Below are 13,276 nucleotides of genomic sequence, written 5' to 3' on the forward strand. Positions count from 1 at the left end.
AACGATAAAGTTGGAGAAACGGTTAGAGAGGGTGTGGTAAGTTTGGGGTGCCAGGTGTATATGATAATGAGGGGCCTTTGATTGAACTTTGTACAGAAAAGGGTTTGATAATAGGTAATAAATACTTTAAGAAAAAATAAAGGATTAATAAGTGTGCGAGATGTGATATAGACCCTAATGACATTAGTTTGTCCGACTATGTATTGGTAGATAAAAGACTGATGGTAGACTTCAGGATGTGCGTGTGTATAGAGGGACCACAGATTTTTTTTATTAACACATTGGCCGTTTCCCACTCAAGCAGGGTGAACCGAAAAAGTAGGAACACTTTCATCATCCTTCACTCCATTGCTGTCTTCCCAAAGGTGCACTTACACTAGAGTTATAAAAGTGCAATATCAACACCCCTCCTTCAGAGTGCAGACAGTGTACTTCGCATCTCCAGGACTCAAGTCCAGTCTGCCGGTTTCTCTGAATCCCTTCGTAAATGTTTTTTTGCTCACACTCCAACAGCATGTCAGGTCAAAAAAAAAAAAAAAACAGTTTGTCCCCACTCACTCCTACCTCATACCCCTGATGAAGTCCAAGCCCCTCACACACAAAACCTCCTTTACTCCCCTCCCTCAAACCTTTAATGGACTGACTCCTACTCCACCTTCCTTCCACTACAGATTTACACGCTCTCCAAGTCATTCTATTTCTTTCCACCGTCTCTAAATGTCCCAACCACCTCAACAATTCATTCTCAACTCTCTGGATAATACTTTAACTAATCCCTCACCTTCTCCTAATTTCCAAACAATGAATTTTTTGCAATATATTCACACCACATATTGCCCTCAGACATAACATCTTTACTGCCTCCAGCCTTCTCCTTGTTGCAACATTCACCACCCATGCTTCACACCCATACTTCAGCCTTGGGATAACCATACTCCCATATACTCCCTTCTTTGCTTACCTTTTCTAAGACTGATTATTCCTGTTATTATTAATTTTTATCTCATTTTCTTTTCATGAGTTGAAAATGTGTTGTTAAAAACCAAGTGTTTTTATTGCCATAGTCATATTTCAACTTCACTGTATTCTATTGAAAAGTGAATAATTTATAACAAAACTTGATCATTTAATATTTACATTAGGGTAAAATTAATTTTTAATTTATATCAGGATTGCAAATGAACTTTTACAATATACCGTAAAGCTACTAATAAATTAAAATGAAGTTTTTATTCAATATCACGTCATATTGCGTCGAATTTACCAAAGTTTTTTCAGCAGCAACTGACAACACTTTTGATGAATAATGAAGGAGTGTTGGCAAGTATTAAGGTTCCAGTGATGTTACATTTCTTCTCTATCAACCCTTTTGTTAAATATTCCTTAAATGTTTTCATCCATTTATTTAGAAGACATTCCTACTTTTCTAATGATTTCTCTTTCCTCCCCAGTGTTTCTACCCCTTACTCTTACGCAATCCCTCAACCCTCCCTCTCCCGTCTACATCCTCCTTCCTCCACTCTCTCAGTGTGAGGGTAACAGTTGTCGTGTGTGGGTGTTATAGCTAATGTTTGACACGGCTTCTCCACGTCACTGCTGCTGTTGACATTTCCCAACACCACCTGGTTACTGTTGATACTTCCCTGCTCCCACATTGCTGCTGCTGACACTTGTGCTAACACTCCTTCCACATACCTGCTCTTGCTTCATCACCCAGGTCTGAGCGATACCTGTGTCTCGCGCAGCAGCCACTGTCACCACAGCTGCAGTACCACCATCACCGTCACCACATTTGTAGATACGCTACCACCACCACAGTTCCAGAGCCACCACCACGACACCTGTATAATAACCACACCATCATAACCACCACCCATTAAACCTGCTAAAACACAGTTTCAACTGTCAAACTACCACCACTGCCACACCTACCGAGCAACGACCACTGAGATACCAACATACCCACCATCACTCACACCATCACAACATTTATAAACAAGAACCACTTACAAAACTACCATCGCACACAAAACCAACCACATCCATCACACTTACAAAACCACTACCACATACACAAAACCACATCCATCACACTTACAAAACTACTACCACATACACAGAGTAACGACCACTATCGAAGCCACAAATAACTTTAAACACATCAAAGCTTAAATGGACGACAAGACAGCTACTGACAGGTATGTATCATATAACTGTTACATGATATATTCATCTGTAACTTGTTTGTTCTTAATAATAAGAAGTAAAGATTAAAAACGTTATATATATATATATATATATATATATATATATATATATATATATATATATATATATATATATATATATATATATATATATATATATATATATATATATATATATATATATTTTATTATCACACTGGCCGATTCCCATCAAGGCAGGGTGGCCCGAAAAAGAAAAACTTTCACCATCATTCACTCCATCACTGTCTTGCCAGAAGGGTGCTTTACACTACAGTTTTTAAACTGCAACATTAACACCCCTCCTTCAGAGTGCAGGCACTGTACTTTCCATCTCCAGGACTCAAGTCCGGCCTGCAGGTTTCCCTGAACCCCTTCATAAATGTTACTTTGCTCACACTCCAACAGCACGTCAAGTATTAAAAAACATTTGTCTCCATTCACTCCTATCAAACACGCTCACGCATGCCTGCTGGAAGTCCAAACCCCTCGCACACAAAACCTCCTTTACCCCCTCCCTCCAACCTTTCCTAGGCCGACCCCTACCCCGCCTTCCTTCCACTACAGACTGATACACTCTTGAAGTTATTCTGTTTCGCTTCATTCTCTCCACATGTCCGAACCACCTCAACAACCCTTCCTCAGCCCTCTGGACAACAGTTTTGGTAATCCCGCACCTCCTCCTAACTTGCAAACTACGAATTCTCTGCATTATATTCACACCACACATTGCTCTCAGACATGACATATCCACTGCCTCCAGCCTTCTCCTCGCTGCAACATTCATCACCCATGCTTCACACCCATATAAGAGCGTTGGTAAAACTATACTCTCATACATTAACCTCTTTGCCTCCAAGGACAAAGTTCTTTGTCTCCACAGACTCCTAAGTGCACCACTCACCCTTTTCCCCTCATCAATTCTATGATTCACCTCATCTTTCATAGACCCATCCGCTGACACGTCCACTCCCAAATATCTGAATACATTCACCTCCTCCATACTCTCTCCCTCCAATCTGATATACAATCTTTCATCACCTAAACTTTTTGTTATCCTCATAACCTTACTCTTTCCTGTATTCACTTTCAATTTTCTTCTTTTGCACACCCTACCAAATTCATCCACCAATCTCTGCAACTTCTCTTCAGAATCTCCCAAGAGCACAGTGTCATCAGCAAAGAGCAACTGTGACAACTCCCACTTTATGTGTGATTCTTTATCTTTTAACTCCACGCCTCTTGCCAAGACCCTCGCATTTACTTCTCTTACAACCCCATCTATAAATATATTAAACAACCACGGTGACATCACACATCCTTGTCTAAGGCCTACTTTTACTGGGAAATAATTTCCCTCTTTCCTACATACTCTAACTTGAGCCTCACTATCCTCGTAAAAACTCTTCACTGCTTTCAGTAACCTACCTCCTACACCATACACTTGCAACATCTGCCACATTGCCCCCCTATCCACACTGTCATACGCCTTTCCCAAATCCATAAATGCCACAAAGACCTCTTTAGCCTTATCTAAATACTGTTCACTTATGTGTTTCACTGTAAACACCTGGTCCACACACCCCCTACCTTTCCTAAAGCCTTGTTCATCTGCTATCCTATTCTCCGTCTTACTCTTAATTCTTTCAATAATAACTCTACCATACACTTTGCCAGGTATACTCAACAGACTTATCCCACTATAATTTTTGCACTCTCTTTTATCCCCTTTGCCTTTATACAAAGGAACTATGCATGCTCTCTGCCAATCCCTAGGTACCTTACCCTCTTCCATACATTTATTAAATAATTGCACCAACCACTCCAAAACTATATCTCCACCTGCTTTTAACATTTCTATCTTTATCCCATCAATCCCGGCTGCCTTACCCCCTTTCATTTTACCTACTGCCTCACGAACTTCCCCCACACTCACAACTGGCTCTTCCTCACTCCTACAAGATGTTGTTCCTCCTTGCCCTATACACGAAATCACAGCTTCCCTATCTTCATCAACATTTAACAATTCCTCAAAATATTCCCTCCATCTTCCCAATACCTCTAACTCTCCATTTAATAACTCTCCTCTCCTATTTTTAACTGACAAATCCATTTGTTCTCTAGGTTTTCTTAACTTGTTAATCTTACTCCAAAACTTTTTCTTATTTTCAACAAAATTTGTTGATAACATCTCACCCACTCTCTCATTTGCTCTCTTTTTACATTGCTTCACCACTCTCTTAACCTCTCTCTTTTTCTCCATATACTCTTCCCTCCTTGCATCACTTCTACTTTGTAAAAACTTCTCATATGCTAACTTTTTCTCCCTTACTACTCTCTTCACATCATCATTGCACCAATCGCTCCTCTTCCCTCCCGCACACACTTTCCTGTAACCACAAACTTCTGCTGAACACTCTAACACTAATACCTCTTCGACCCCATTGCCTATGCTCTCATTAGCCCATCTATCCTCCAATAGCTGTTTATATCTTACCCTAACTGCCTCCTCTTTTAGTTTATAAACCTTCACCTCTCTCTTCCCTGATGCTTCTATTCTCCTTGTATCCCATCTACCTTTTACTCTCAGTGTAGCTACAACTAGAAAGTGATCTGATATATCTGTGGCCCCTCTATAAACATGTACATCCTGAAGTCTACTCAACAGTCTTTTATCTACCAATACATAATCCAACAAACTACTTTCATTTTGCCCTACATCATATCTTGTATACTTATTTATCCTCTTTTTCTTAAAATATGTATTACCTATAACTAAACCCCTTTCTATACAAAGTTCAATCAAAGGGCTCCCATTATCATTTACACCTGGCACCCCAAACTTACCTACCACACCCTCTCTAAAAGTTTCTCCTACTTTAGCATTCAGGTCCCCTACCACAATTACTCTCTCACTTGGTTCAAAGGCTCCTATACATTCACTTAACATCTCCCAAAATCTCTCTCTCTCCTCTGCATTCTTCTCTTCTCCAGGTGCATACACGCTTATTATGACCCACTTCTCGCATCCAACCTTTACTTTAATCCACATAATTCTTGCATTTACACATTCATATTCTCTTTTCTCCTTCCATAACTGATCATTCAACATTACTGCTACCCCTTCCTTTGCTCTAACTCTCTCAGATACTCCAGATTTAATCCCATTTATTTCCCCCCACCGAAACTCCCCTACCCCCTTCAGCTTTGTTTCGCTTAGGGCCAGGACATCCAACTTCTTTTCATTCATAACATCAGCAATCATCTGTTTCTTGTCATCCGCACTACATCCACGCACATTTAAGCATCCCAGTTTTATAAAGTTTTTCTTCTTCTCTTTTTTAGTAAATGTCTACAGGAGAAGGGGTTACTAGCCCATTGCTCCCGGCATTTTAGTCGCCTCATACGACACGCATGGCTTACGGAGGAAAGATTCTTTTCCACTTCCCCATGGACAATAGAAGAAATAAAGAGGAACAAGAGCTATTTAGAAAAAGGAGAAAAACCTAGATGTATGTATATATATATGCATGTGCGTGTCTGTGAAGTGTGACCAAAGTGTAAGTAGGAGTAGCAAGATATCCCTGTTATCTAGCGTGTTTATGAGACAGAAAAAGAAACCAGCAATCCTAACATCATGCAAAACAGTTACAGGTTTCTGTTTCACAGTCATCTGGCAGGACGGTAGTACTTCCCTGGGTGGTTGCTGTCTACCAACCTACTACCTATTATTATTATTATTATTATTATCACACTGGCCGATTCCCACCAAGGCAGGGTGGCCCGAAAAAGAAAAACTTTCACCATCATTCACTCCATCACTGTCTTGCCAGAAGGGTGCTTTACACTACAGTTTTTAAACTGCAACATTAACACCCCTCCTTCAGAGTGCAGGCACTGTACTTCCCATCTCCAGGACTCAAGTCCGGCCTGCCGGTTTCTCTGAACCCCTTCATAAATGTTACTTTGCTCACACTCCAACAGCACATCAAGTATTAAAAACCATTTGTCTCCATTCACTCCTATCAAACACGCTCACGCATACCTGCTGGAAGTCCAAGCAGATTGAGACACTTATGCAGCATATGGGAATCTTTATTCAGGAAACGTTTCGCCACACAGTGGCTTCGTCAGTCCAATACAAAGAGGAAGGCGTAAGGAGAGGAGGAGTATGAGGTAATCAGTCCCTTATCCTGGAGTAGATGTGTTCAGTCTATCAATCTTGTAGAATGTACAGCATAGGGCCGTAGACGTGGCTTATATACTGTAGTGAGGTGAGGTGAAGCAGGCGGAGGCCTGCAGCATCATGGGATATTGTTACAAAGAATTCTTCAACACTTGTTCAACCTTTGGACGAAGACCTACTTCGACTAGTGGATGGTACCACTGTGACCCCGCCTCCGCCTGCTTCACCTCACCTCACTACAGTATATAAGCCACGTCTACGGCCCTATGCTGTACATTCTACAAGATTGATGGACTGAACACATCGACTCCAGGCTGAGGGACTGATTACCTCATACTCCTCCTCTCCTTACGCCTTCCTCTTTGTATTGGACTGATGAAGCCACTGTGTGGCGAAACGTTTCCTGAATAAAGATTCCCATATGCTGCATAAGTGTCTCAATCTTCAACTTGTCGGTTTTGCAAACCATTCATCACAAAAACTTGTTTTGGGTTATTTTATTATTGTATGTTACATGTATTGTTCTGTTTTCTGTACCTGAATTATTGTACTTGAGGGTTTAACATATTAATAATATTAAAATACTGTTTCTCTATGGTTATTGTGCATAAGGAATCATACGTTCCTTCCGAATTCCTATTGGTTAGGATATAATGTAACATAACTTAACCAATACTCTGTACCCTGTCATAGCGGGTATGTACCCTGTCATAGCGGGTATGTACCCTGTCATAGCGGGTATGTACCCTGTCATAGCGGGTATGTACCCTGTCATAGCGGGTATGTACCCTGTCATAGCGGGTATGTACCCTGTCATAGCGGGTATGTACCCTGTCATAGCGGGTATGTACCCTGTCATAGCGGGTATGTACCCTGTCATAGCGGGTATGTACCCTGTCATAGCGGGTATGTACCCTGTCATAGCGGGTATGTACCCTGTCATAGCGGGTATGTTAGGGTTTTGTCTTGTTTTATAGTTATGGTAGCTTAGGTTAGGTTCTTTTTACTTAACTGACATGATATGTGTAGTTCATATATTGTGTGTGTTAAAGGTGGTTATGATTTTAGTTATGTGTGACAATTTCAACGTTAGTAACCTTGTGATGTTGTACGTTTATATGTTGTTTTTGTTGTAATAGGTTATGACAGGTACTCATTTTATATTGTTAAACCATGTAAAGTTGCATATAGGTATGTTTTCTTTGGTTACAATGGCGTGGCGACACCTATTAATGACTGTTATACTTTAGTGAGGTTTGTCTCAACGTGTATTGTCTGCTATAACAGGATGTTGTTATAACACTTGTTACCTCCAGGAATAACCTGGTACTAGTAGCGCAAAAGACTGTTTTTGTATTCCTGTACTATTATTATTCATCCTCTGTACTTTTGTAAGGTTTTTAATAAAAATATAAAAAAAAAAGACTGAAGAGTCAAAAAAATTGAGGGTAAATAAGAAGAGAGAAGTAAAAAACGATAAGTGGTAAAAGTTACTTTATGTGAGTTACAGCGGAGAGAATGTTGAAAGATCGTAGAACTTAACAGATTTATACTAGTCACTAACATGGTTTCTACAGTGTCAACATTCAGTAACTCTACTAACTGCTAAAAGACTAAACTGCTATTTCCTTCTAAAGATACACTACTTCACCATACGTAGATAGATCCCACACCACCTAACTCCCAACATCAGCAACTGTTGCACCTAAGCTCTACAACCCTCCATCAATACTTTATAATCTTTGCTTTGGCCTGGCACTGATGCATTAAATTGTCTTGTTCAAAATTCGTAATTAAAATGTACTGCATTTTATAGTTAATCACTACATCCAATACTGTAGTGATATTTTTGCCATAATTATTTTAATAGTAAATAATACTGATCATTCCGTACATCCAGTACTTTAAGTGATATATTTGCCACTTAATTATTTAACAGTAGTTATATTTTCGCTTCACGTTTTAATTAAACTTCGTCTTATTCTGATTTACAGTAACATTTAGTTTGTCAGGTGAACAAAAAATAAGACTACATTATCTTATAAAAAACTTACACATGATGTGATATAATTTCACATATTTTATCGTTGCATCTATCAAGGCTTTCATCAATTCTCTATCATTGAATTGTGTTCATCCACTGAATTGTCTGCCAGACAGTTGTTAGGTACCTCAAATAGCCACTTGAAGCGACGACCAACTTATCAAATTTGTGGATTAGCTGTGTATTATTCCAGCAAATATATTGTGACTTTTACTCTTCCATCGTTAACGTAGAAACACATTAACAATATTTCACTGTCTTCCCCAGCGGGAGTGAGAGGATGGTGCCTGTCTCCGGTACTGATATGGACCGTCTTCAGGACATATCCATTTACTTCTCAGGGTTCGTGAAAGTGGGACCAGAACGTGTCATAATGAGTTCTTTCTACACAGACTGGTACTCCAAATATGATAACTTCCCAGTTTACCAAGATGACATCTGGGTCGTAACTTACCCTAAGTCAGGTGAGTACATCACCCAGTGTAGCTTGTGAGTTTAGATATATAGCAGAACTCACTGTCAGCCATGTTGTCAAAGACTGGGCAGTTATCAGAAGACAAACGATAGAAACTAAGTAATTCCATCAATCTTGAATAGAATACAGCATATGTGCGGAGAAGGAGCTTATAAACCATGGGCGGGAGGGGTGCAGCAGTCGTAGGTGGTGTCACATTTGTCCAATTGGATCTTAATACTTGGGAATTCTTCGCTTGCCTAACCCTTGGGCACGACCTACTTCCACATTGAACAAATGTGACACCACCTACGACTGCTGCACCTCTCCTGCCTATGGTTTATAAGCTCTTCTCCGCACATATGCTGTATTCTATTCAAGATTGATGGACTGATCACATTGACTCAAGGTTGAGGGACTGATTACCTCATTCTCCTCCTGTTCTTCAAGTTTCTCCTGTGTATGGACTGATGAAGCCACTGTGTGGCGAAACGTTTCCTCAATATAGATACCCAAGAGTTGCACATGTGCCTAATTTATCAACGTGTCGGTTCTCTGAACCATTCATCTGCAATGGTCTTTATACCTTGCACATGTACTTGTAGTAAATAAATATATTATTATTATATACCCCCAGTACAAAAAATTCACATAAACATGAGGTGTGGTAGCTGGGTGGAGGAAAAAAATTCCGTTTCCTCTGGTGCAGCACCAGAGAAAATGTGTATCAATACGTGTTTAACTAAGTCACTCCTCTTAATTAACGCATTCACCTTTGTTTACAATTCTTGACATCACTTCTCCCTTCGTTTATGATGGTATCTAAAGGTAGTTGTTAGAAATGATTAAAGTCAGTGAACGAAGTATGTCAATGGTAATAATATTGCTTTGGGCAGGTGTAGGTAGCTGGTGAAGGGGGAGGGGCTTCCTTGATACCTACTCCTATCGCCTACCTACACCTACCACCTACCTACACCTGACGTCCTACAAATAAATACTACTAACTTTTCACCCTACATTAAGACTACAAATATTTTAAGGTAAGTAGTAGTGTACTGTGTATGCATTTAAACTTTTATTGTTTATAATGCCTAGTAGTAGGTAGTAGGTTGGTAGACAGCAACCACCCAGGGAAGTACTACCGTCCTGCCAGATGACTGTGAAACAAAAACCTGTAACTGTTTTGCATGATGGTAGGATTGCTGGTTTCTTTTTCTATCTCATAAACACGCTAGATAACAGGGATATCTTGCTACTCCTACTTACACTTTGGTCACACTTCACAGACACCCACATGCATATATATATATACATACATCCAGGTTTTTCTCCTTTTTCTAAATAGCTCTTGTTCTTCTTTATTTCTTCTATTGTCCATGGGGAAGTGGAAAAGAATCTTTCCTCCGTAAGCCATGCGTGTCGTATGAGGCGACTAAAATGCCGGGAACAATGGGCTAGTAACCCCTTCTCCTGTAGACATTTACTAAAAAAAGAGAAGAAGAAAAACTTTGTAAAACTGGGATGCTTAAATGTGCGTGGATGTAGTGCGGATGACAAGAAACAGATGATTGCTGATGTTATGAATGAAAAGAAGTTGGATGTCCTGGCCCTAAGCGAAACAAAGCTGAAGGGGGTAGGAGAGTTTCAGTGGGGGGAAATAATTGGGATTAAATCTGGAGTATCTGAGAGAGTTAGAGCAAAGGAAGGGGTAGCAGTAATGTTAAATGATCAGTTATGGAAGGAGAAAAGAGAATGTGAATGTGTAAATTCAAGAATTATGTGGATTAAAGTAAAGGTTGGATGCGAGAAGTGGGTCATAATAAGCGTGTATGCACCTGGAGAAGAGAGGAATGCAGAGGAGAGAGAGAGATTTTGGGAGATGTTAAGTGAATGTATAGGAGCCTTTGAACCAAGTGAGAGAGTAATTGTGGTAGGGGACCTGAATGCTAAAGTAGGAGAAACTTTTAGAGAGGGTGTGGTAGGTAAGTTTGGGGTGCCAGGTGTAAATGATAATGGGAGCCCTTTGATTGAACTTTGTATAGAAAGGGGTTTAGTTATAGGTAATACATATTTTAAGAAAAAGAGGATAAATAAGTATACAAGATATGATGTAGGGCGAAATGACAGTAGTTTGTTGGATTATGTATTGGTAGATAAAAGACTGTTGAGTAGACTTCAGGATGTACATGTTTATAGAGGGGCCACAGATATATCAGATCACTTTCTAGTTGTAGCTACACTGAGAGTAAAAGGTAGATGGGATACAAGGAGAATAGAAGCATCAGGGAAGAGAGAGGTGAAGGTTTATAAACTAAAAGAGGAGGCAGTTAGGGTAAGATATAAACAGCTATTGGAGGATAGATGGGCTAATGAGAGCATAGGCAATGGGGTCGAAGAGGTATGGGGTAGGTTTAAAAATGTAGTGTTAGAGTGTTCAGCAGAAGTTTGTGGTTACAGGAAAGTGGGTGCAGGAGGGAAGAGGAGCGATTGGTGGAATGATGATGTAAAGAGAGTAGTAAGGGAGAAAAAGTTAGCATATGAGAAGTTTTTACAAAGTAGAAGTGATGCAAGGAGGGAAGAGTATATGGAGAAAAAGAGAGAGGTTAAGAGAGTGGTGAAGCAATGTAAAAAGAGAGCAAATGAGAGAGTGGGTGAGATGTTATCAACAAATTTTGTTGAAAATAAGAAAAAGTTTTGGAGTGAGATTAACAAGTTAAGAAAGCCTAGAGAACAAATGGATTTGTCAGTTAAAAATAGGAGAGGAGAGTTATTAAATGGAGAGTTAGAGGTATTGGGAAGATGGAGGGAATATTTTGAGGAATTGTTAAATGTTGATGAAGATAGGGAAGCTGTGATTTCGTGTATAGGACAAGGAGGAATAACATCTTGTAGGAGTGAGGAAGAGCCAGTTGTGAGTGTGGGGGAAGTTCGTGAGGCAGTAGGTAAAATGAAAAGGGGTAAGGCAGCCGTGATTGGTGGGATAAAGATATAAATGTTAAAAGCAGGTGGGGATATAGTTTTGGAGTGGTTGGTGCAATTATTTAATAAATGTATGGAAGAGGGTAAGGTACCTAGGGATTGGCAGAGAGCATGCATAGTTCCTTTGTATAAAGGCAAAGGGGATAAAAGAGAGTGCAAAAATTATAGGGGGATAAGTCTGTTGAGTATACCTGGTAAAGTGTATGGTAGAGTTATAATTGAAAGAATTAAGAGTAAGACGGAGAATAGGATAGCAGATGAGCAAGGAGGCTTTAGGAAAGGTAAGGGGTGTGTGGAGACCAGGTGTTTACAGTGAAACATATAAGTGAACAGTATTTAGATAAGGCTAAAGAGGTCTTTGTGGCATTTATGGATTTGGAAAAGGCATATGACAGGGTGGATAGGGGGGCAATGTGGCAGATGTTGCAAGTGTATAGTGTAGGAGGTATGTTACTGAAAGCAGTGAAGAGTTTTTACGAGGATAGTGAGGCTCAAGTTAGAGTATGTAGGAAAGAGGGAAATTTTTTCCCAGTAAAAGTAGGCCTTAGACAAGGATGTGTGATGTCACCGTGGTTGTTTAATATATTTATAGATGGGGTTGTAAGAGAAGTAAATGCGAGGGTCTTGGCAAGAGGCGTGGAGTTAAAAGATAAAGAATCACACACAAAGTGGGAGTTGTCACAGCTGCTCTTTGCTGATGACACTGTGCTCTTGGGAGATTCTGAAGAGAAGTTGCAGAGATTGGTGGATGAATTTGGTAGGGTGTGCAAAAGAAGAAAATTAAAGGTGAATACAGGAAAGAGTAAGGTTATGAGGATAACAAAAAGATTAGGTGATGAAAGATTGGATATCAGATTGGCGGGAGAGAGTATGGAGGAGGTGAACGTATTCAGATATTTGGGAGTGGACGTGTCAGCGGATGGGTCTATGAAAGATGAGGTGAATCATAGAATTGATGAGGGAAAAAGAGTGAGTAGTGCACTTAGGAGTCTGTGGAGACAAAGAACTTTGTCCTTGGAGGCAAAGAGGGGAATGTATGAGAGTATAGTTTTACCAACGCTCTTATATGGGTGTGAAGCGTGGGTGATGAATGTTGCAGCGAGGAGAAGGCTGGAGGCAGTGGAGATGTCATGTCTGAGGGCAATGTGTGGTGTGAATATAATGCAGAGAATTCGTAGTTTGGAAGTTAGGAGGAGGTGCGGGATTACCAAAAGTGTCGTCCAGAGGGCTGAGGAAGGGTTGTTGAGGTGGTTCGGACATGTAGAGAGAATGGAGCGAAACAGAATGACTTCAAGAGTGTATCAGTCTATAGTGGAAGGAAGGCGGGGTAGGGGTCGGCCTAGGAAAGGTTGGAGGGAGGGGGTAAAGGAGGTTTTGTGTGCGAGGGG

At 40.2% G+C, this 13,276-nt stretch overlaps 1 protein-coding gene across 4 annotated transcripts in view; it reads left to right on the plus strand.

Moving 5' to 3' along the window:
- Positions 1–1,538: 1,538 nt before the first annotated feature.
- Positions 1,539–13,276, plus strand: part of LOC138852895 (luciferin sulfotransferase-like) — a 138,715-nt gene continuing 126,977 nt past the window's right edge. For all 4 annotated transcript variants that reach the window (XM_070086467.1, XM_070086468.1, XM_070086469.1 and 1 more), the window contains exons 1-2: positions 1,539–2,198; positions 8,723–8,919. In XM_070086467.1, coding sequence (XP_069942568.1) covers positions 2,173–2,198; positions 8,723–8,919 — 223 coding nt within the window. In that variant the 5' untranslated portion in view covers positions 1,539–2,172. The remainder of the gene's footprint in view (positions 2,199–8,722; positions 8,920–13,276) is intronic.

The sequence above is a fragment of the Cherax quadricarinatus genome, chromosome 18, assembly GCF_038502225.1.
Source record: "Cherax quadricarinatus isolate ZL_2023a chromosome 18, ASM3850222v1, whole genome shotgun sequence".
Lineage (NCBI taxonomy): Eukaryota > Metazoa > Arthropoda > Malacostraca > Decapoda > Parastacidae > Cherax > Cherax quadricarinatus.